General features: G+C 37.1%; 1 protein-coding gene across 2 annotated transcripts in view; it reads left to right on the top strand.

The window, feature by feature from the left end:
• The window catches only part of LOC125267730 (NACHT, LRR and PYD domains-containing protein 12-like), a 68185-nt gene that overhangs the window by 17830 nt on the left and 24039 nt on the right, over positions 1-26316 (top strand). For both annotated transcript variants that reach the window (XM_048189643.1, XM_048189653.1), the window contains exons 6-7: positions 16847-17008; positions 17221-17394. In XM_048189643.1, the coding sequence (XP_048045600.1) occupies positions 16847-17008; positions 17221-17394 (336 nt within the window). The remainder of the gene's footprint in view (positions 1-16846; positions 17009-17220; positions 17395-26316) is intronic.

Genomic DNA, 26316 nt, shown 5'->3' with positions numbered 1-26316 from the left:
TGTTGTAATTAGCAACTAATTTACCTTTGAAGCATATTTGACAGCATTAATTAAAGTTTCTTAAGGGTCAAGATCAAGTTATCTGCATCTCCTGCGCTTCATCAAGCCACTCCCATAATATATGTCACGGTTCAAATGCACAAATGCATGTATGGCATAGACATCTGTACATCATGTGTGTAAAACTCCAATAAAAAATATTACGTAATTATTCCCTCACGAATGAATCTCTCACAGAGTAAAACTGTCGGTGTCTATATTATGACACTACACGGCATTATAGTGTTATTTGCAAATTTATTTTTAAATCATTATTATTGTCCCTGGTTTACATTAGGGTACTCTTGTGGGAAAGTAGCAGAGGCTGGGACAGACTTTAAACATCACCTCTGCTTAAAAAGATGCAATCTAATCCTGTTTACATGAAATAAGCCTGCTCCCGAGCAGGTTTGAGCTTACGGACCTGTTGCTATGACAGCAAGTCTAGGATGAGCTTCGAAGAACCAAACGAACAAGATCATGCCAAATCGTCAACAATCAAATCCAGCTAACTGAGTTAGCGATGTACGAAGAACGGGCCCCTGATCACAAAATCACATTTTGTACACTTTAAAGGGATATTACTTGTAGATAATAATTGTTACATTAAATAAATAAGTGTTTAAATGTATACTTCGACATTGTATACAAATGTATACTTTGCATAAATGACATTGCATGATATCCCCTCTCAGTCAAAACTTCATAAATCATCAAAAATAGAAAATTATAGAAGAGAGAGAGAAACTTATTTTTATTTAAACTGTTGGCATCCTGGTTTAGAGATGATGTACCTTCCTGGAAGTGTCGTCACTGGAATGCACCATTATTTATACAGGGTTCTTTGGTGAGGGTAACAGGGCTGACATGAAATAAGGGACACCGATAAAATGATTTATATTTTATCAAAAATAATGTATACTTGTGCTAAAACATTGCTTGACAATAAGAAATATGCAAAAGTGATTTTTGTATCATTTTGCATTCAGTTTGCAAATTAAAAGTCCTGCTGAAAAAGAACAATCATAGCAAGGGACAGGCCAAAAACCTTACCCTTATGAGAATAAATGCAATTTTAATTATTTAAAATAATATTTAATTGACTTTACTTTGGTGTAATATTGATAAAACAATGCACAGTATTGATATGTTTTTAAATCACAATTTAAAATTATTATGTATACCTATTATGTACAGACCCTGTCAGGCATGTTTAAGAAGAAAACATTTTGGGAAATTAGATTTTTTTTTTTTTTTTTTTTTCATTCATAACTCGCAGACTACTACAAATCTGCCTGCCTGGGAAATGTGTATACAGTGGGGTCCAAACATTTGAGGCAAAAAGTAAAAATATTTATAGTCTGCACTGTTTAATACTTTTATAAACATGTTTTCTTGCCAAAATTACCCTTTTCTAAGCCCTGCCCTCTAAATGTGACTGGTCAGTGTTACATAAGCCACTGTTGCTTGTTTCTAATGTAATTTTTTAGAATAATCTTTATGTTTGATTAGTTTTAAATTAGGGATGCACCGATAGCGATAACAGTATCGTTATAGGGCCCGATACCAAGCTCATGTACTTGTACTCGTACGCTTAAAAATACCCCCGATACCAAAAACCGATACCTCACGTGACGTAACTGACAGAATTTTCCGTGCACAGAGACACCGGCAGCAGCAGCAGAAGCAATGTCAGCCTCAGAGGTGTGGCAATACTTCAAAATTAATGATGACAACACACACATTGCGAACTGCATACTTTCAATAACAATTTGTTATCGATTAGTGAAGGCGGGATATGCGGAATCGCGCTGAATGACAGACTAGAAGAGTGCTCTCTTGCGCGCGCGCTTTCTCTCTCTTTCTTGCGCGCAATCCCAGTTCTCTCAGACAGCGCGCAATCCCAGTTCTCTCAGACAGCGCACGATCAGTTCTCCTTGTGCCTGAATGGTCAAATGCACACATAGTTGTCAAAATGTCCATCGTGTGGAGTATCTCACATAAATCACGTAAACATTAGGGTGAAAACAGGATATGTGTCAGTATCCATGGATTCGGTCTTAAAGGGACCATAGCCTATATTTGTCATTAATGTTAATAAAACAACAAAAAGTTGTTAAATAAATGTATACATGGTAAATAAACCTACTGTATCTGAAAAAAACAAGTTTATTTAATTTGTATCTCTATATTATTTGTTGTATTGTTTGTAATTGGTTTGTAAATTACTTTTTATATAACAACAATTATATATATTGGTATTATTACTTTTTTCATTAGAGTAATAAAGAAGCTGTCCTACATTCATTAGTCTCACTGTGTTGTTCTTGGAAAACTGCAACATAGATAGAAATTAATGAATGTTTAGGCGTCGGTATCGGCGAGTACTAGAAAAAAGTATTGGTACTCGTACTCGGTCCTTAAAAAATGGTATCGGTGCATCCATATTTTAAATACAAACATAAATAATCCAATATATATATATATATAGGTTAATATATATATATATATATATATATATATATATATATATATATATATATATATATATATATATATATGAAAAAAATGTGTCACTGAGCACAAATTGAATCTTCTGCCATGGTCATCCCAGTCCCCTGACCTGAACCCAAAAGAAAATGAGTGAAGTGAAGAAGCACCAACATGGAGCTGGGAATCTGAAGGATCTGTAGAGATACTGTATAGAGGAATGGTCTCTGATCTCTTGTCAGGTGTTCTCCAAACTCATCAGGCATTATAGGTTATAGGCATTATAGGCATTAAGACTCAAGAGCTGTTATCTTGGCAAAAGGAGGTTGCAAAAAGTATTGAATAAAAGGGTGCAATAATTCTGGCCAACGTGATTTTTTTTGTTTTTTTTTTTTTAATAAAATATCAAAAGGATTAACCCTTAAATGCATATCTTGGTTCTTTTTCAACCCGGGACGTTATCCGCTATCCTCCTGCTCATTCTTTTTTCCATCTTCTTAGTATTCCTCAATCTATTTATTATCAACAATATAACAAGGGAAAAACTCCCAAAAATGTAAAATAATTCTAATTCTAATTTCCTAATTAATATATTGTAAAAAAAAGTGTATAGGGTCAATATATCATCCATATATTTTTCTGTGCAAAAAGAAACTGCTCTGCAGCGCTTTGTGCAACGCTCGTCTAAATAAATGTAATTCACCTTTATTCCTCAAGGTGGCAATGTTTGAAAAACGATGATGTGAGGCGTCAATCAAATTTACCTCAGACATAAAACAAATTGTCATGGCTCAGCGATTTACAGCTGAGCAAGTCTGCGATCAAATATTATCCTTGCTTGATGATGGCTCTAATGACAAAGCTGTCAGGGAACAAATTATTTACAATTTTGACGATGAAGAAAACAATAGTTTCAGTATCGTATCAGATAACTCAGATCCTGAATATGAGCCAGACACTACCGGGGAAATTAGCTCTGAAGACGACAGTGTTTATGTCGGGGAAGCAGCTAATCAAAACGAACCTGCCCAAGTTCCAACAGATGAGACCGAGACCTACACAAGCAAAAATGGACTTGTTCTGTTATCAGCTGACCCTCCTTCGAGCAGGACAAGAGGATGCAACATTTGTCACACCAAAGAAGGGCTTTGTGGCAAGGCAAAACTGATTCTGACTGAAAGTGATGCACTCTCATGTTTCCTTGATGATGATATTCTGCACAAGGTGATTCAAAATACTAACCAGTATGCAAGAATGTATGGTGTCTAAAGGCAGAGATCCTAGAACATGGAAATGAGTTGATGAAACTGAGATGAAAGCTGTGATAGGAGTCCTCTATCTGCTTGGGATCTATCGCTCTCAGCACGAGTCTCTGCAATCTCTCTGGTCCAGCGGTCACAGCGGGAGGCCAATATTCAGAGCTGCATTCAGCATCAATAGGTTTGAACAGATCGTATAATTTATGAGATTGGATGACCGTGACACACGTCAGGTGAGAAAGAGCAATGACAAATTTGCTCCATTTAGATCACTCTGGAATGCCTTCAATGAAAATTGCTGGAAAAACTACAACATTGGTCCGTATGTGCAGAGGTGTCAAGTAACGAAGTACAAATACTTCGTTACCTTACTTAAGTAGAAATTTCGGGTATCTATACTTTACTGGAGTAATTATTTTTCAGTAATTATTTTTTTTACTTCTACTCCTTACAATTTCACGCAATTATCTGTACTTTCTACTCCTTACATTTTAAAAATAGCCTCGTTACTCATATTTCATTCCGGCTTGAGAAAAAAACAACTATCCAGATAAATCGCGCCATCCGGATAGAGTGAATTTGATTGTGGTTGGATGAGAAGTATAAACATACCATTCTGACATCCTATTGGTTTGTACGCGATCCATCGCAGCTGGACATGTTACAAATCATGTCACACTCCAGCAAGGAAACAGTGTTGGGGGTCGTTACTCAAAAAAGATTATTTCTTAAAAGTTATTATTTCTCCACTACTGGCTCATTTAGGCTATCAAACGGGTGCTTTCTCTTCGTCCTCTGCAAATTAAGCTAGGTAGTTCGGTAGAGAGACGTTTGAATAAATTAGCGTATACACCGGTTTTTAAACTTTTTTTTTTTTTTTTTTTTTATGTGACCCATAGTCCTATACAACCATGTAGCTAAACGAGCCAAAACGAATTAATTTAAAACGAAACTGAAGGTAAACCTGCGTTGCTCTCATGGTGTTATACCTCTCTCTTTCGGTGAAGTGGAGCAGTGCTCTTGCTGAATGGCACGGATTGCACTACGGACTATTGTACCTTTTTATGTTTTTTTTTTTTTTTTTTTATACTGTATTTTATTTTTTATAACGAACAAGCTGCGATGTCACGTTTCCAGTGCTTTGTTGTGTGTGCGTGAGGCGCGGGCGCGATCAAACAGCTGTCTTTGCCGGGGACTTGCCTCATCGTCATGGCAACGGTTCGTGGCCAGGTCAGATTACGTGAGGCTCTGCGTTCCATTCGGAAGGGCTCATCCCTATGCCCTAATCCCTTCAAAGGGTTTTCCCTCCGGAGGGAGAGCTTCGAAGGGATGAAGGGTGTAGGGGTCAAAAATACTCCTTTTTTAGAACGCACTTCTGCGTCATCTTAACCAGACAGTCAAGGAGGATAAATTGCGCAAGCTGCGCCCTTTGTTTAACGTTAGTTTATATATTTATTTATTTTTGGTTTATCGTACCATAATGTATATTGTGTCTATGTATTTGAAACATTTGAATGGACTGATAAAGGGAGCTGTAAAGTATTTTTGTTGAAGTACAGTGTCGTTTTGACCAAAATAATGTACTAAATCTAACTCGTATAAATATTACAGTAGTATAGAAAAATATTATACATACATTTATAGGTAAAATCGAACTCCGAGCCTCCTGTACCCATTCTGTGATGACAAACAACTTCCCTGTGCAAAGGATCATGGGGGCCCGAAGTGTCCATCAGTTGTACCCTTCGAAATCCTTCATTCCGAAGGGCCCTTTAATGTGGCCAGTTTTGAACACTTTGGTTTGGAACGACCCTTCAATATGGCGGCCATGATTGTTTTCACTCCGAAGTGCCCTTTGGAGGGCGATATATCCCGTTTGGAACGCACCGAGAGTTTGTTGCCGTTTGTTGGATGCTCAGCCGACCAAACAAACGCCGATTAAACATGTTCAGTCTGGTAAAAACAGACTCCAACCAACGCCAACAGGGTTATCACACCTATCCAACAAACTCCAACAGACAAGTTTGTTGGCGTTATTTGGTGCGATGTGAACTGAAACAGCTGAAAACTACCCGCATTTGGCGGGTGATAATGTCAAGCCCTGATTGTTACTAAGCCTGCCCTGGGTACACCAAAACTACCCACATTTTTCTTGTCCGCTGCCCTCACAGATTCCTGCAGTTAAGTTTGGATGTACATTTACATTCCAATAAAGGTTATTGATGACATTTTGAGGAGGTGGAGTGCACAATAGGCCCCTGTGGCGCGGCCTAAGCTTTTGTCCTTAATGGCATTTTTTTTCCTTACATAACTTTTACTTTTATACTTTAAGTAGTTTTGAAACCAGTACTTTTACACTTTTACTTGAGTAAAAAGCTTGAGTTGATACTTCAACTTCTACAGAAGTATTTTTAAACCCTAGTATCTATACTTCTACTTGAGTATTGAATGTGAATACTTTTGACACCAGTGCGTATGTGACAATTGATGAGCAGCTCATCCCATTCAGAGGACGCTTCCATCAGTACATGCCCAAAAAACCTGACAAATATGGCATGAAACTGTTTCTGATGTGTGATGTTGCTATGGCATACACTTTCAATGGCCTACCATACACAGGCCGCGAAGGCGATCAGCGGTGCACAGGATTGGCAGAGAGTGTAGTAAAGAAATTGGTAGAGCCAATTCTGAACTCTGGAGTAAATGTCACAACTGATAACTGGTTTACAAGTGCAAAACTCGCTGCTGATTTGCTCTGCAAACACATTACCTTGCTGGAAACAACGTGCAAAAACAAACCAGAAATTCCGCCTGCATTTCATGCTTGTAAGAGGAGACCTGTGGGATCAAGCCTGTTTGGTTTTTGCCAAAAGCAAACCATGGTGTCCTATGTGCCAAAAAGAAACAAGGCCATTGTACTTTTATCCAGTATGCATGACAAAAAAGAGGTTGATGATGTGTCTGGGAAGCCTGTGATGATCCTAGATTATAACAAAACAAAGGGTGCTGTGGACCGCGTGGACCAACTGTGCCACACCTAAAGTGTACAGAGGAGAACAAAGCGTTGGCCCTTGGCATATTTCTACAATTGCCTCAACCTTGCTGCTATTAATGCTGCTATAAAGTTGTTTTCGTCACAAAGTTCCCAGGTTGGGAAGCTGCGAGTCCTCACAGACGTCACATTTTCCTCGAGAACCTTGGCCTTCAGCTACTGAGACCATGGATGCAAGAAAGAGCGCAGGTACCACGACTTCCCCGAGCATCCCAGAGTGCACTGAAATGCTGTGGTTTTGTGAAACAGAACCCCACCGAGGAGGAACAACAAACAGGTGCCATAAAGCGCAGAAGGTGCCACGTCTGTCCATCATCACTCGATGGCAAAACAGTGGACCGCTGCTGTGAGTGTGGCCAGCCATGTTGCAATGACCACAAGAGAGTCACTGTCATTTGTGACTATTGTTCTCACTGAGCCCATAAATTTCAACAAATTCCAATAGGCTGACAGAGAGAGGTAGACAAAAATATTCATGTGAAAGTGTTATTAATTGTGAAAAAATTCCGTTCATTGTGTAAATGAAAATGTTTTATATTTTATGTTCTTATTGTTTATTTGACTAATTTATAGTGCTTTGCAGCAGTTGTATAATTCTTATCTGACAAAACAGGCTGTGCATTTGCAGCATTTTCATAGAGTTCCATATGATAGACGCACGTCTTGGTGAAAAAGTTTTGAAACATCATAATTGTATAAGATGAAATGGTTTACACTGATGAGAGTGTAGAAAAATTAGAGATTAATTTTATTAATATTACTGAAGAGAGTAGACTGAAATTTTAAAGCTCTTTGACGCCGATTCATAGTTTTCTTCAATGTGCAATTAGTTTTGTTCCTTCCACAACTTCTGAAAGTGATATTCGTTATATAAATGCTAATGTTGTTTTTAGCCATGAAAATTGTGCATGATAAAATGTTAATAATGAAAAATATCAAATATTTTAATGATTTTTCTACTGTTATGGAGAAATGATTTACAAATGAAATGCAATGCTTTGATAAGTTTCTTTTTTGTCAGACAGGAGTGTTTGTTTACCTGCTTTACTAGATTCGGCTACTTCCTGTAGCCTTCGTCAGAAGTGTCACGTGATGTTGCTGTGACGTGTCTTGTAGGCTGCTTATGTTGTTTTGCCAGACACTAGGGAGAGCTTGCGCCCCCTACTGTCTGACAACATCTCCAGGACTACATCCCAGGTGGGGGATAAGGTGTTGGCTCCCTCATCCCGGTTCATAGTCCTTGGTGCATGTTTCCTAATCTCAATGGCCTCCCTGATCCAGCGGTGATATTTGTTACTTTCAGTACGGATGACCCTGGCATTATCCCAGTCCATGATGTGATTTTTCCCTCTTGCAGTGGTTGGATATGGCTGATTTGAGGTTATCCTGTTCTGCTTGTTCTTTTATTGCTCTTGTTTGTCTCTTGGATGTTTCTTTTTCGCATTCTGTCTGATGTTCCTTTTTCCATGTTCCAAATGTTCTGCCTGTTTCACCTATGTGTGTTTTGTTGCATGATAGACATGGTATTTCATATATGGCGTCACATTTGTGTTCTTGTTTTATTCTGTCCTTGGGTTTTACTTGTAACTGTCTGAGTTTTGTGTGTGGTTTTACTGGTGTGTTTATGTTGTGTCTTTTCATGGACCTTTGTATGCGTTCTGAAAGTATGTGGATGTGGCCACGAATCTTAGCAGTTTCATAATGTCATCTATTGTGAGTTTGGTTCTTTTCTTGAGTGATCTGTCCTGTCTGAGTCTATCTTCAACAATGTTTAATGTGACTTCAACCGGGGTTTTGGTGAACAGTGATATACAGGTGCTGGTCATATAATTAGAATATCATCAAAAAGTTGATTTATTTCACTAATTCCATTCAAAAAGTGAAACTTGTATATTATATTCATTCATTACACACAGACTGATATATTTCAAATGTTTATTTCTTTTAATTTTGATGATTATAACTGACAACTAAGGAAAATCCCAAATTCAGAATCTCAGAAAATTAGAATATTGTGAAAAGGTTCAATATTAAAGACCGCACCCTGGAGAGGATTGTGAAACAAAACCCATTCAAAAATGTGGGGGAGATTCACAAAGAGTGGACTGCAGCTGGAGTCAGTGCTTCAAGAACCACTACGCACAGACGTATGCAAGACATGGGTTTCAGCTGTTGCATTCCTTGTGTCAAGCCACTCTTGAACAACAGACAGCGTCAGAAGCATCTCGCCTGGGCTAAAGACAAAAAGGACTGGACTGCTGCTGAGTGGTCCAAAGTTATGTTCTCTGATGAAAGTAAATGTTGCATTTCCTTTGGAAATCAGGGTCCCAGAGTCTGGAGGAAGAAAGGAGAGGCACACAATCCACATTGCTTGAGGTCCAGTGTAAAGTTTCCTCGCTCAGTGATGGATTGGGCTGCCATGTCATCTGCTGGTGTTGGTCCACTGTGTTTTCTGAGGTCCAAGGTCAACGCAGCCGTATACCAGGAAGTTTTAGAGCACTTCATGCTTCCTGCTGCTGACCAACTTTATAGAGATGCAGATTTCATTTTCCAACAGGACTTGGCACCTGCACACAATGCCAAAGCTACCCGTACCTGGGTTAAGGACCATGGGATCCCTGTTCTTAATTGGCCAGCAAACTCGCCTGACCTTAACCCCATAGAAAATCTATGGGGTATTGTGAAGAGGAAGATGCGATATGCCAGACCCAACAATGCAGAAGAGCTGAAGGCCACTATCAGAGCAACCTGGGATCTCATAACACCTGAGCAGTGCCACAGACTGATCGACTCCATGCCACGCCGCATTGCTGCAGTAATTCAGGCAAAAGGAGCCCCAAACTAAGTATTGAGTGCTGTACATGCTCATACTTTTCATGTTCATACTTTTCAGTTGGCCAAGATTTCTAAAAATCCTTTCTTTGTATTGGTCTTAAGTAATTTTCTGAGATACTGAATTTGGGATTTTCCTTAGTTGTCAGTTATAATCATCAAAATTAAAAGAAATAAACATTTGAAATATATCAGTCTGTGTGTAATGAATGAATATAATATACAAGTTTCACTTTTTGAATGGAATTAGTGAAATAAATCAACTTTTTGATGATATTCTAATTATATGACCAGCACCTGTAATGTTGTGTGATATGAAAATTTCTGACGCTTCTGACGAAGGCTACAGGAAGTAGCCGAACCTAGTAAAGCAGGTAAACAAACACTCCTGTCTGACAAAAAGAAACTTAACACAGAATAACAAAATATGCTTTATCATTTTGTAATTAATTGTTAAAAAAAAATATTATGACAGTTTTATACTAATGGGGCCATATAGAGATCCAACTGAACTGTATTCGATATATACAAGGGGTCGCTAACGACCCGAATATGTAATAATGATTGGCGAAACACTTATGCATTTAACGGTTAACAATGCAGATGTATTTTCACAAGCTTCTTTGTTCATATTCTGAGCACAGCTGTATAGAATATCTGGAACAGTAGTAAACGTGCCAGGTTAAATAATTAAATAAAATCATTTAATTATTCTTAATAGAAAATTATATAAAATAAATTAAGTAATTTAAGTGAGCCTAAACCTGCAGCTCAACAATTATTAGATCATAAATAATTGAATTATTTTCTGTAAAAAAAAAAAAGAAGGTATTAATAGAGTTATAATGAAAATATTAATAGAGTAATGATATATGATATAAATTATTATTATTATTATTATTATTTTATTTTACAGAACAACAGTAAAATTACAATACTAACATTTATGGATGTCTTTATTTCTTGCTTTCAAATGTTAAATCATTGAGGTTTTATTTTGGCAGAAAACCAGGGAGATCCAGGAAGACATTTCTCTTTGGCAACAGATTTATAAACAACACTCATTACGATGGTTGGTGCTCGTTGCATTCCCAAATGCAAATTAAGCGACTCAAACACACACAGCACTTGCAGAGCATTTTCTGTGAATCGAAGCTGGAAGCTGTGTTTTACTCTGTGCAGCACATCAGACTATATATTTCTATAATTAAATCACAACCGTTGCGATCTGATAATCACACTAAGACACATCACATTCTCACATCCATGCATTGTCAATATTCATAAAAAAGTTACCAGGCAACTGGTAAATACCACAGTTTCAGTGCTGATTTTTTTCTCACATTTGGCATTTTGAACCCTGGCGAACATGCTGACTTTTTGAAACCGTGACTTTTAACAGACAATAACAGACAATTCTTTATATGTGATGTGATCTGTGAAAACCCATCATATGGTGAAATTTTACCTATCACAGGTTTCAATACCATATGAAAGCTGGATTTTTTTTATTTTATTTTTTTATTACCACATATTTTTTCATAGCTTGTTTGTAACAAAAGTTATGGTTATCTGAAGTCGGCTGATCGCTATGATTTTCAGGAACGGAATTTTGAGAAAAACAGTTGACAGTTTAAACTGTCACCCCCTTTTTTTTTTTGCATAGACATGAAAATGCACTATCCAAACATAAATGGTTGTAATTCAAGAGTGCTTTGAAATATAGACCCACTCTTCCTCTGCCTCCGCTGGGTGTGTTCTTAAATTGTAACGTAAGAGAAAGACAGCCTTGCTACTATAAATCGCTATTTTTCTGCACTTAACAGGCAAATTTTGCCAAGATATTTTCAGAGATGATAGACAAGATGTTATAGAATGATAATTTAATGAAAACCCAATTTTGACAAAAAAAAAAATTATATTCAACCTTTTTTTTACTTTACTGAAAACGTTCCATCGTTTCATCTGACGGGTTTTCCCAGATCGCATCATATATTTGAAAGCTGATAACTGATATTGGCCAATAAATCTAAATCCATATTTTGATATAATTTTTTGAGAGCCTGATTACAAAAACAAAAGGCTTAGCCATTAAAAGCCATATCCCAAGCACTCCAACAACAAACATATACAGTACAGTAGCCTAGTTTGAACCGGTGTAAGATTCCTTAACTTTTCAAATTAATTTTACACACCAATGGCCAAATTTCTTGATAATTTTTTTTTTTTTTTGGCTTACAATGACATAAAATAATGCCTAAATAATGCAAACAAGTCAGTGGACAACAAGTATAAAGAATAAAAATGCATGTGCCACAGATAAATAAAATGGAATAGCCTATAGATGGACAAAAATGAAATGGATTATAATTAAACCATATTGTTTATAAAAATAATATGAGAAAAATAAAAGTGCTAGTTATTATTAATAATGCATCAATGTTTTCAAAAAATAAACATCTAAAATTAATATTACTGTTTCAAATGACCGCATTGCTGTTTGAGCTGCGTGTGCTGTATAGAAGAGTTGAATGAACATTGGGAAACTAGAGCGCTTTGTTAGCAGGTTAATTAACTAAACAAAATGCATTCGATATGAGATTAATCAGATATTTATACAACATAGACAATATCACAACTTATATCTGAACAAAATTATGCAAATACACAAGTGAACTTCAACTTGAACTAAGTTATGTGCTCAGTGTTTAAACTCCTGTTGTGGATGCGGTTTTCCCATAATAACACTCTGAAACATGGCAACTAAAGAATTTACAATGTTTTACTACAATATTATTCTCAATATAATTTTATGTATATGACGGTACCAATCATAGTTATTCATGTTGTGCATTGCTGTTTGAGATGTGTGTGCTGAAGCTAAAGATGATCACCAGTAAACTGAAAGGGATAGTTCACCCAAAAATGAAAATTCTGTCATCATTTATTCACCCTCAAGTTGTTCCAAACCTGTATGAGTTTCTCTCTTCTGTTGAACACAAAAGAAGATATTCTGAATAATGTTAGTAACCAAACAGTTGATTGACCTCATTCACTTCCATAGAAGGAAAAAAAAATACTATGAAAGTCAATGGGGTCCATTAACTGTTTGGTTCATTCTTCAAAATACCTTCTTTTGTGTTCAACAGAAGAAAGAAACTCATACAAGTTTAGAACAACTTGAGGGTGAGTAAATTATGACAGAATTTTCATTTTTGGGTGAAATATCCCTTGAAGCGCTTTATTACCGTGTTAATTAAATTAACCAAATGCATCCTACAGTATATGAGATAAATCAGATAAACTGTATATACACAGTACATACATTTTACAAATAAACATAATATTATAACTTAAAATTGCACAAAAGGCTGCAAAAGCACAAGTGAACTTGACTGTAAGTGTTGTGTGAATGTCCTTATCCCGTAACAACACGCTAAATGTGGGCACACAAAGAATTCACAACATTATTTTACTGTAGTTTTCTCATTAAAATTTTTATGTAGCCTATATGGCAGATTTCCATTGCACTTAACTGCATTTTCCTTTGCAAAGTGATTCCAATTATATTTCAAGCAATTCAAAACCATCATGGCGAGCAGTGCGCATCTGAAGTGTCTCAGCTGAAAGAAAAAAATCCACTATTTATCTGCTTTAATATATCTACCTAATTTTCTTATCGGGTCGATGACCACCATTTTTTTTTTTTTTTTACAGAAAATCACACAGTCAACAGAAATCTCCAGTTCATAATGAATTTTTAGAAAAAAGAAAAAAAGTAAATTAGCAACAGGACCGTGACAGGACAATTAATTTTTTAGCGTAATAATTTAGGAAATATCACTCAGTGACTCGATCAGAGCCCATTAAATAGTATATTTTTAATATCTTAACATAGACTTCAGCATGCCACCAATGTTTTACATTTTTAAAATTTACTTGAACATTTTATATTGTCATGGTATGTTTCACACTTCGAGAGTTAAGGATCTAATTGCAAGTAGTTGATATATATTTAGGGAAAACAAGCCAAGCTACTAGGAAGCAGGAGCACAGAAAACCACACCTTACACCGATGAAAATGGACAAAGAAAAAAAACCTGAGAGCTATATACACTAAATGTAAAACAAGGAACAGGTGTGGCTAATCAATTAACAAATCAGTAATCAAGGCAACCAAGGACACTGGGACTAAACACAGGTAATGAAACTGAACTCAAAGAACCAAACTTAACAGACAGTACTTGACAGATATGTGTACTTATGATATTATTCTCAGTATTTTAACTCAGTGTCTATAAAGACAACTTTACTTTCAAGAATACAGAATACAACAAAACACTATTGGTTGGGATAAGCTGTATGGCAAAACTGTGAATGTTTGTGGAATATTCTAGTATTCCAAATGTCTTCTGCCCTCAGCTTGCGTTTTTCTTATTTTACTTTGGCGGCGAGCTAAACAAAGGCCCATTAAAGGTCGCAGACAGAAGTCAGGGTCAAACTCTCTTTACTGAAGACCAGTTTGTGAAACTGTAACACAAATGAACAATGATACACTATGATTCTCAAATCTGTGAGATAAAAGAAAAACCCTCTGTGAGCATGCTGATAACAGGATCATATCAGCTATTGTATTAATGTTAATATAATGTTCACTCTTAACAGAAAACATGATTTTTGTGATCTCATCCATGCACGTATTATTACACATCATGTGAAGAAAATTTTGTATAGGCCTATATTTTAAATTACAGTACCAGTCAAAAGATTGGACGCATTACTATTTATAATGTTTTTGAAAGAAGTCTCATGCTCATCAAGCCTGCATTTATTTGATCAAAAATACAGGGGAAAAAAACAGCAATATTATGAAATATTATTACAATTTAAAATAATGGTTTTCTATTTTAATATACTTTAAAATATAATGTATTTCTGTGATGCAAGGCATCTAAACATTCATATTGCCTCTATGGCATTTTATGTAATATATTTGTTATATTATAGAACCTAAATGTTAATGCGCAGTTTAATACATTGCCAACTCATTTTATTTCAATATTTGTTATGTATTTAAGTCAATTTCACTCATCTCAGTATAGCAATATAGTTTGAGAATATGGCAATTTACTAATGTAAGTTGTGTGTAGTAAACGAAACCGCACGTCGATCTGCCCCATTAACCCTTTCGCACGTAAGTTTAAAATATTCTGTCTGACCCCCCAGCGTGAGTTTTTTAAGGCGACCGTTATTTAGAACGTATCACTTTATGGTTTCCATGGTGACGCGTCATCGCTTGTTACGTGACACACCGCAGCACTGTATGAATGATGATCTGCTTTCATTTGATTTTTCCTTTTTTATTCAAAATATTCACAAATTTGTTACCTATAGCATGAAATATCTAATATTCCGATTGCCAAATATGTGCAAGTGGTTTTGCTGTTTAAACACCTTTATAACGATCGCGTTAGTTGAGCCATATGCGCGATGGGCGCCGCCATGTTAGTTTGCGCCGCACAGAGAATCGGATCTGTTGGATTTACAACCCGTGAATTTATCCACTTCTCCCGAAATACATGAAAGTAAGTGTGCCGGTGAACTGGGGAAGAATAGAGTAAGCTTTTAAGTTACTTTCACAATGTGTATCTGATATGAATTAAACGTGTTGTCAAGTTATAATGGAAAGGGTTGTTATTTCCGCTTCTATAGACATCACTGTGTATTTTACAAACTCTAAATATATTGTTTTGTTAGTACTCATGTGTATTTAAATGTGTGAAACCTGATATGAAAATTATTTGGTTGAAAACACTGCATATATGTACTATATGAAAAGCGCTGCGCGCGTCCGTCTCTGGTTTAGCGCCATTTAAAGCGCGCACACACATTTGAATTTGGCAGTTGATCACGTAATGCGCTGAACGTTCTAATCACACCGGTGTGATCGTACGCTCCTGGGGTCAGACAAGACTGATCACACCGGTGTGATCGTACGCGTTAAAGGGTTAATTCACACTGAGACACTCAAAACTTGCAGGATTCATATTTAAACAGTCTTTTTTTGCGGTTCAAAATTCACAGACACCATATCGCAATTAGAATAAAGAATTTAAGAATTAAAAAAACTTACCATTCACAATCGTTGGCTTGATCAAGTTGATCCTCGAAATGAAAGTGAAACCAGTCATGCTCTTCCACTGAGGTAAATCCTTTTAGAATTATTTCTCACCACATCTCAAAACAATGAAAAGTACATGAAACTGACTAAGCTTGATGCGTTTTTCTGAGTTGATGCGCCGCGGGCGTTCACTCTTTTGCATGTATCGCCTCAGAATTTGCATCTGAATAACTCATGCTCCATGGGCACGACCAAATTAGTGGATAATGACCTGACTCGCGAACGAATGACATGTCTCTCTTTTCATACAGATTACATAAACAGAGAATATTTGTTTTTTGGTTTGAATTACATGATTTTAAACCTGACATTTCAACGTTTCTTTATACATATGTCTCATTTTTGTGTGATTAGTATTCACTAAGTTACAGTTCATTTTCTGGGAACTATCAGATTGGACTTCGTTCAGAGAGACGACAGATCACGCGTCATTTTAGTTTTCTTTATTTTGCAAAAAGCACAAGATTTTGTTTTTACTTTGAGTGTACACAAATAAAAAGACATTTCACATTAGAATGGTGTATAACTCTTAATTGTATGTCAAAAATTGACGGAGTATTTTGAGTCTCTTTCACACTGATAAGAAAAAAAGCAAGGTGGTATCGCTGGCGCAACCGCCGACTCCATAGTGTTAACATTGTCCTATCCATTATCATGCTAGCAATGTTCCGATAGTTGTCATGACTGAATTATAAATATGAATATAACCTATCCCACACCCTAAACATTTACAAAAAACGTTCTACATTAAAAAGCAACATTTTCATTGTTTTATATTGTTTTTATGAATAAAAACAACCCTAGATTTCCTTAAAAGACAGTTTTGTCAAGTTTAGCTCACTTGCAAATTTATCCCCAAAAAGTTGGTTAAGTAGGTACAGAGACACACATACACACTCGCATCCCTCCTGCTGTATTACCAATCTGAGAAATAAGAACTAAAGCATTTCTAAAAATGAAACACACTACCATGAACACTTACTATTGTTGTAGATTATGTGGCTGTTTGGTGACAGAGGAAGGTTGTGCTGCTCTGGCATCAGCTCTAAGTTTAAACCCTTCACACCTGAGAGAGCTGGATCTGAGCTACAATCACCCAGGAGATTCAGGACTGAAGCTACTCTGTGATAAACTCAATCACCTGGACAAACTCAAGTATGTTGAACACTAACAATCGTCCTGTCTGCTCTGTATCTTTACAACTTTATTTTAATTGCTGGACCTTCCTGCTGAACAGACCAGAGGGTGAATTTTCAACTACCATGATCTTCTATGGTGAAGTTGGTTAACTAAAGAGGTCTTTCAGTCTTGTGTGGACACCAGCACTCTACCATGCTTTTTAACCAGAGTCTTTACTTTTTTTTCAGTTTGGCAGGCTGTAAACTCACTGATCAGCAATGTGAAATTGTGGCTTCAGCTCTACAATCATTAAACGCCCCCCTGAGAGAGCTGGACCTGAGTAACAATGACCTGCAGGATTCTGGAGTGAAGCTGCTCTGTGTTGGACTGAAGAGTCCAAACTGTCAAATCAACATACTAAGGTTTGTGATTCAAATTTTAACAACAGTGTTTTTGACTATATTTTCTAGTTTTAAAGTTTTAAATACACAATTATAATTACAAATACATTGTATTTATCCTGGATCCAGGTGTGCCCCTTGTCTGCTTGTAGCTGTTGTCTCATGTGTTATTCTACACTGAAAAGGGGAGTTTATATGGCATACCCCAGCTACCTTTAGGATGCCCCTGGAGTATCACAACATGGCACATTTTATATGTCTTACTAATAAAACACGCCTGATTCAACTTATCAGCCTGTTAGTAGAGACTTCCGGTGTGTTCCAAACGGGATATATCGCCCTCCGGAGGGCACTTTGGAGTCAAAATAATCATGGCCGCCATATTGAAGGGTCATTTCAAAGGGCCCTTCAGAATGAAGGATTTCGAAGTGTACAACTGTTGAACACTTTGGGCCCCCATGGTCCTTTGCACAGGGAAGTTGTATGTCACAGAATGGGTACAGGAGGCTCGGAGTTCGATTTTACCTATAAATGTATGTATAGTATTTTTCTATACTACTATATTATTTATATGAGTTAGATTTGGCACATTATTTTCAAATGACAAAACGACATTGTACTTCAACAAAAATACTTTACAGCTCCCTTTATCAGTCCATTTGAATGTTTAAAATACATAGACACAATATACAATATTGTGCGATAAACCAAAAATAAATAAATAAATAAACTAACGTTAAACAAAAGGTGCAGCTTGCACAATCTACTCCTTGATTGTCTCGTTAAGATGATGTAGAAGTGCATTCCAAAAAAAAAAGAGTTTTTTTGACCCCTACACCCTTTATCCCTTCGAAGCTCTCACTCCAGAGGGTAAACCCATTGAAAGGATTAGGGCATAGGGATGAGCCCTTCTAACGCATGGTTCAAGACCTAAAATGTTTGTGTTAGATGATAGAAACATCCAAAATGTGTTTTGTTGGGGTACTCCAGGACCAGGGTTTTAGGGGAAGGGTCAAGTCCCACTAGATTTTGTCAGTTAGACTTAGACACATCTTCTGGTGATTAAAAGCTCTTTCCACAAAGAGATTATATTGCCTTCTTTCCAGTATTACTGAATATTTTCAGCTCCAGTGTAGGGTTGCATAATGTTGGAAAAAACTGACATTGCAATGTCTTGTTTTACTGCGATTATATGTGGTGAAGTGAAGAAATAGAGGAATTTTTACCTGATGTCTTGATTAGCTCAAAACGCTGAAAGGGGCTGTTCAAAACTTTGCTGTTCAAAATCATTTTGACTGGGAGCTGTGAGCGTAACTTTTTAAATTAAATAATACAATATTAATTTCCCTGAAGTTGTAACAAAAAATGTTTCAACTGTAGAAGTGTAGATTTTTGATGTAGTGAAATTCCAAAAGTTTGTTTATTTGCTTAATACAAATAATGGTGAAATAGAGAAATTCACAGATAAATAAGATCTAAATAAGTAAATAAGTTCACTGACTCATAATCAAAGTTCTCATAGTCAAATCCTATTTTTTATCTAGTTGTATTATATAGACAAAATATGATCTTTCTATCATCTGTTTTATTTGAAATTAAGGTCCTATGGTCTAAGGGATAATATACATCCAGCTTGTTACTTTATAATCCATTATAAAGTACAAAACAATTGTCCTGGCAACATGAGTAGTCATTTTCAATACAGACGCTAAGCGGACACAAGATGGCGCCAGTGAGTCATGGTTTGTTATACAGCAGTTTGTTATACAGCTTCATTGTTATTGACGACAGTCATTATCAGAAAATATCAAACCTCGGAATGTTTAAAAATGTCAATAGAAAACTCTACACATGCTGATTGCGATATGTTAAAATATGAGCTTTAAGTAATAAATGGATTAACATTTCTTTCTATCTTTCTTATGGAAACACATAAGAAAGAGAAAAGCTGCATATAATACGAAAAGATTGATAAAACGTAGTGCTAGGTTTAAAGGCTATATTTTTTTTGTTCATATTTTAACAGACTGGCAATCCAAATGAGCCATGCAACCTTTGTGGATGCGATGTGTCATAAAATGTTATGTTGTTCCGGTGTCTTTAATTGTTTTCCCGCATTCTGTGCATCTAGCCGATCTGACATGATAATAAACCCAAATGAAAGAACATATGGCACGGTGGCTCCCATCATGTTTTATGGGACTCTTATGACATTTCGAAGTTTAAGCGCAATACACGGACGTCAGTAGTATCAGCAGAGATCGAGTCAACTGGATCATCCATTGTGAAGGCCTCATCGACACGACAGCCAGTAGCACAGTTCCTCAACAGACCGTCCATACCGGCGTGATGAATACGATCCTCAACTGGACACGACCACAACGCAGCCCTGAAGTATCAGCAGAGATCGAGTCAACTAGATCATCCATTGTGAAGGCCTCATCGACACGACAGCCAGTAGCACAGTTCCTCAACAAACCGTCCATACCGGCATGATGAATACGATCCTCAACTGGATGGAACTGAAATAAATACTTTGATTGTTGCGATCCTATCAGATTTATGATAGCAACCTGATTGTAACAAAGCACTGTTCGCCAGAGGAGAACTGGCCCCCCGACTAGCCTGGTTTCTCCCAAGGTTTTTTTTTTCTCCATTTTAACACCTATTTGCCACTTGTTTGCCACCTGATGTCACCTGATGGAGTTTGGGTTCCTTGCCGCCGTCGCCTTTGGCTTGCTTAGTTGGGGACACTCGACATTTGATATTCAATAGTATTCTTGACATTTATTCAACAGTGCTTCTGATCTGCCTGCATTGACACTATTATTTAAGAGCTGCTGTGCAGCCAAATTATGTACCAGCTATCAATGTAAAGCTGCTTTGACACAATCTGCATTGTAAAAAGCGCTATATAAATAAAGGTGACTTGACTTGACTTGACATACGTAATCAAATTCTATGACAAGAGTTTGATCTACCACAACAGATAGGGAAATATATGTGACGCAGATAATGTAAAACCATTCAAATTCAACAAAAATTCTTAAGGGTAAAAGACTTGAGTTGTAAAAGAGTTTAAAATATTCACAAGTCTTTTGTGCCGAGTCGAGTCGAGTCTGAAGTCATTTCAGGTCGAGTCCGAGTCAAGTCTGAAGTCTGTTAAAATGTGACTCGAGTGCGACTCGAGTCCGAGTCACTAACTCAAGTGCCCATCTCTGGCATTTAGTCAAAATCTGCATGATTAGGGACTCATTTATATTACATTTAATCATTTAGCAGAAGCTTTTCTCCAAAGCAACTTACAAATGAGAATAGTAGAAGCAATCAAATCAACATGAGTACAACAGTATGTAAGTGCTGTGTCAAGTCACAGTTTAATCAGTAAAGTGATCGTAGCAAAGATTTTTTTTTTTTTAAACACACAAATAGATGGAAAAAGAGTAAAAATCGAAGAAAAGAAAGATAAAAAGTAAGTGCTACTATTACTGGGTCAAGTGTTGATGAAAAAGATATGTCTTTAGCAGTTTTTTGAAAATGGCTAAGGACTCAGCTGCTCAGATTGAGCGTGGCAGGTCATTTCACAAGCCAGGAACAGACCCGGAGAAGGTCCATGAGAGTGATTTTGTGCCCCTTTGGGATGGCACCACAAGGCGCTGTTCACTTGCAGAACGCAAGCTTCTGGAGGGTGCGTAAGTCTGAAGTAGTGAGTTTAGGTATAGTGGTGTAGAGCCAGTGGTTGTTCTGTAGGCAAACATCAGAGCCTTGAATTGGATGCGAGCAGCTATTGGCAGCCAATGAAAACTGATGAAGAGAGGTGTGACATGCACTCTCTTTGGTTAGACCAGTCTTGCTGCAGCATTCTGGATCAGTTGTAGAGGCTTGACACTGCACGCTGGAAGGCCAGCCTAGAGAGCATTACAATAGTCCAGTCTGGATAGAACAAGAGCTTGGACAAGAATTTGTCTGGAATGCTCTGATAGGAAGGATCTAATCTTCCTAATGTTGTACAAGGCAAATCTGCAGGACCGGGCTATTGTAGCGATATGATCTGTGAAGCTTAAACAATCATCCATCACCACTCCAAGGTTCCTGGCTGTCCTGGAAGCAGTAATGGTTGACGACCCAAGTTGAATTGAAAGATTATGATGAAAGGTTATGATGTTGGGTTGGCACCGACCACAAGCAGTTCCGTTTTTGCAAGGTTAAGTTGAAGGTGGTGGTCCTTCATCCAGGCAGAAATGGCTGTCAGGCAGGCTGTGATGCGACCAGCAATCATCGGATCATCTGGTTGGAATGAGAGGTAGAGTTGTGTGTCATCAGCATAACAGTGATAGGAAAAACGTGTCATCATGTTCCTGAATGACAGAACCTAGTGATGACATGTAGATGGAGAAGAGAAGTGGTCCAAGCAGCCCTGAGGTACCCCAGTAGCAAACTCCAGTATGAGAGTATGAAACACAGACAACTTTGCGTGTGACATGAACAAGACTTTATTAACTAGACTAAACACTTAAACTACTCTAACATTCACACACATACACATACATGCATACAGTTTACCAAGGGACAGAGAGAGCTGAAGCAGAATACAGGAAAGCAAGAAGTTACAGCTTTGTTTGAAATTCAGCAGATCAACAGCTTTGAGAAAACCATCAGTTCAGTTCTAACATGCCCTTCTTTAAATGGGGTAAGGATAATTAATGTATCAAATAATGAAACTAAGTTTGATATTTGCATGTCTCGCCCATTTGAATTAAACTGTCCTGATGCAATTTGTTGAGGCTCCAGTTGATCCTTGCTAATGTTGTCTTGATGAGAGAGAACCAGTTGGATTCAGAGGATCTTTGGTGAATGGAAGGAGAAGGCTGAAGCCTGGCACAAGCTTGGGGTTCCTTAGAAGCTTCTAGCACAGAAAAGAGAAAAAAGGGGCCTGTGATCTTGTGATCAGTAATTTTAAAGTGAAAATGTCACACCCTCTTGAGGTGTCTGAGCCAATAAGGAGTTGTTCTTTCGGAGGGAACTTTTTTACAAGTCTTTGTTCTCTAGCAAGATATTAGCATAAGACATTGGATTGGATGTATGAGAGAAGAACCTTCTAGATCTTATAATACTATAGTGTCACAGAGTTAGCAACATGTAACATAAATTAACAAATAGGAAACAAAGTTGGAGTCCATCGATACCAAACATGCTACCCGTGTGATTTTAGTTAACCATAGTATGCAACTCTAAAACAATAATATCAAAAGAGTTCAAAAGAGAGAATTAATACATAGGCCAAAGCCTATAAAAGGAAAATCATTGGATACATGTTTATACATTTCTCAAGTGGTTATATATAGAATCTATATGATTAAAAGGGTTTATTTGTCCTTCTCAGAAAGAATGAAGTCAGAGTCACTAGTCTCTGCAAAATTCTTTCTGATCATAAAAGTTCTTATCAGTTTTCCTGTGTCTTGTAACAGGAGACCTAGTTATGCCTGTGTGTTGCAGTTTGGGGGGATGGGTTCACAGAACTTGTGAGGGAGAGTTTTAAATATAAATGAATAAATGTGTGTCTGATTGGTCCAGACGCTACACATCAGATAACCAGGGGTTAGGGGGAGTAGCATGTGCTGGCCTGGATGAGAGAGGACAGATACTGTCAAGAGAAGAAGTTAAAGTGGCAAACATAAAGTGTTTGTTGCTGTATTTACATCCAGAGATGAGAGTTGTGTGAGTGAGGGAAGGGCGGATGACACAACAGAGGAAAGATGAGAAGGAGAAAGAGAGTGCAGGTTTCGTTTGAAGTTAACTAGTAGAGGGGTTGGTTGTGCACAAGTAGGGAGTCGTAGATTAAAAGTAATGAAGAAATGATTGGAAATGTGCAGAGGTTTTACCAAAATGTTGTCTGTGAAACAGTTGTGCATGTAAATTAGGTCAAGTTGGTTGCCATATTTGTGGGTACTTGTGGTGATGAGTTGTTTGAGATCAAATGAGGCTAGAAGAGCGAGCAAGTCTGAAGGATTCTCTAGATGAATGTTGAAGTCGCTAAAGAGCACAAGTGGACTACCATTCTCTATGAATGAGGACAGCAGCATGTCCAGTTCCTCTACAGTGGTACCTAGTTGACCTGGGGGGTGATGAATTACTGCAATATGAATTTTGACAGTTGTTGTAATTGTAATAGCATGAAACTCAAATGAATTGTTATTGCATAGAGAAGAGAGAGTTGAGTATTTTCAATTCAGGTCAACAAGACCTGTGCCCCCACCCCTCCCAGACTGGCGAGGGGTATCAGAAAAAGAGAAGTTGTTAGAGAGTCCTCTGGACGAATCCAGGTCTCAGTCAAGCCCAAGATATTGAGAGTAGATTTAGTAGCAAAGGCTGGAATGAAGTCAGCTTTGTTAACTGCTGACTGACAATTCCATAGACCCATAGAAACAGAGAGAGGTGTATTAGGAGTAGATAGGACGCAGGTTAGCAGTATTGCGCTGCCTTCTACGTGTGATAGTGGGTCGTTTCTGAGAGACAACAGGAATGTATTGAAAGCACATTTTTAATATGAAGAAAAATAAAAGTGGGAAAGAAAAGGGAAAACAAGATACTTAAGAGCCTTACCGGTGTCCTTGTTCGGTGGAGTCATGCAGGTAGAGTCGAAGGCCTTTACCCAAGTCGGTCTTCACACAAGGAGGCTGAACACGAGGGCTGAACGCTTCTGCTGATGCTTCTGCGGCAGCACGCACACTAAATAAATATACTGCTTTTCAATGCATGAGTGAAAACAGCTGTGCCCGCCCTTACAATTAGCACAGCAAAAGCTTATAGCCAGTGAATGGCTTAAATTGAAACTAATGCTGAAACAACACAGGACTAAGTGTGAAAAACGAGCAATAACACCAACAAAGGCAGCAAATGTGGCTGATATTCTAAATAGCAATGTGTACAATTAAAATACAAATTATAGTGAAAGTAGAAAATAGAAATAAGCAGAAAATCGAAATGAATCCTTCCTAGCAGCAAACAACAAACTAAGCAACGGAACAGAAACAGATATTAAGCAAAACACTTTCGCGCTGTAACGACTGGATCGATTAAACACACAATTGTAAAAGTTAATTTTCACAACCCCATCACCCAGACAGACTTTATGATGTCTGGTTTTCTCACTGAGAATTATCACCATTTGCTCCCCTCACACATTTCAAAGACACTTGGGAGATAGTGCCTGCTCAGAAAAGTACAGGCTACAAGAAACAGACATGTCCCATAGAAATGGAACCCTTTCCACTAATTCATTGACAAATACAATTTTCCTGATAATTTACTCACCCCCATGTCATCCAAGATTTTCATGTCTTTCTTTCTTCAGTCGAAAAGAAATTAAGGTTTTTGATGAAAACATTCCAGGATTAATCTCCTTATAATGGACTTCAATGGCCTCCAAACGGTTGAAGGTCAAAATGACAGTTTCAGTGCAGCTTCAAAGGGCTTAAAACGATACCAGACGAGGAACAAGGGTCTTATCTCTTAGAAAATTTTTTAAATGTATATGCTTTATGATGTTCTGTTATGGCACAAAGAAATACAGAGATAAGTATCATCAGCATAACAGTGAAAACTAATGCCATGCTTCCTAATGATATCTCCCAAGTGTAGCATGTACAGGTGAAAAGCAATGTTCTTACTACTGAGCCTTGTGGTACTCCATACTGAACTTGTGATCAGTATGACATCTCTTCATTTACTGCTATAAACTGATAATGGTCAGATAAGTATGATTTAAACCATGTCAATGCAATTCCACTAATGCCAACATAATTTTTTTGTCCAAGATTCAGTAACACTAATAGAGAGATACAACCATGATCAGATGATAAGAGCAAAAGATTTGTAACTCAAATGAGAGCAGTCTCAGTACTATGATACAGTCTAAATCCTGACTGGAAATCCTTGTAGATACCATTTCTTGCTAAAAAAGGAACATAGTTGTGAGGATAATAAAGACAAGATACTCCAATGCACTCACACGGTGAAAGTAAAAAACCTTTAATTAACTGGGCTAAATAATTAAAAACAATTAAAAGTGTAGATCTACATGTTTCAGCTACTCAGCCTTCTTCAGGATACATATCAACTGTTCAAACAAGTCTTCTTAAACTATTAGTAATGAGTGATCATCAGCTGGTTGATCTGTGGGAGTGGCTACTACTAGCCTCATAATACAAAGCATAACAACATGAAATTAAATTTAATAAAAAAGCATAAATAAATGCTACTACTACTACTACTACTACTAATAATAATAATAATAATAAATATAATAAGAGAAAAAATGAAATAAAAAAAATGAAACTTAAAAAATCAAAACTATATCTTTTCATGTGACAACACTGAAGAAGTGACACTTTGCTACAATGTAAAGTAGTGAGTGTACAGCTTGTATAACAGTGTAAATTTGCTGTCCCCTCAAAATAACTCAACACACAGCCATTAATGTCTAAGTGAAAATGTCCAAATTGGGCCCAAAGTGTCAATATTTTGTGTGGCCACCAGAGCTTCACTTTTTCGCTTCTTACTTTTACTAATGTGTCTTCAATTCAAAGTGTATCTAATTAAGTACTTTATTAATTGCAATTACTTGTATGTGGTTTATAGGTTAGAATGTGTGGACATTTCTATTGGTCAAACGAAAAGGAAATTGCATTTAAAGGGTTAGTTCACCCAAAAATGAAAATAATGTTGTTAATTACTACCCACTCATGTCGTTTCACACCCGTAAGACCTTCGTTAATCTTCAGAACACAAATTAAGATATTTTTGATGAAATCCAATGGCTCAGTGAGGCCTGCATAGCCAGCAATGACATTTCCTCTCTCAAGATCCATTAATGTACTAAAAACATATTTAAATCAGTTCATGTGAGTACAGTGGTTCAATATTAATATTATAAAGTGTTGA

Source organism: Megalobrama amblycephala, linkage group LG1, assembly GCF_018812025.1.
Source record: "Megalobrama amblycephala isolate DHTTF-2021 linkage group LG1, ASM1881202v1, whole genome shotgun sequence".
In the NCBI taxonomy this organism is placed as follows: domain Eukaryota; kingdom Metazoa; phylum Chordata; class Actinopteri; order Cypriniformes; family Xenocyprididae; genus Megalobrama; species Megalobrama amblycephala.
This window is presented reverse-complemented; position numbering and strand designations above follow the sequence as displayed.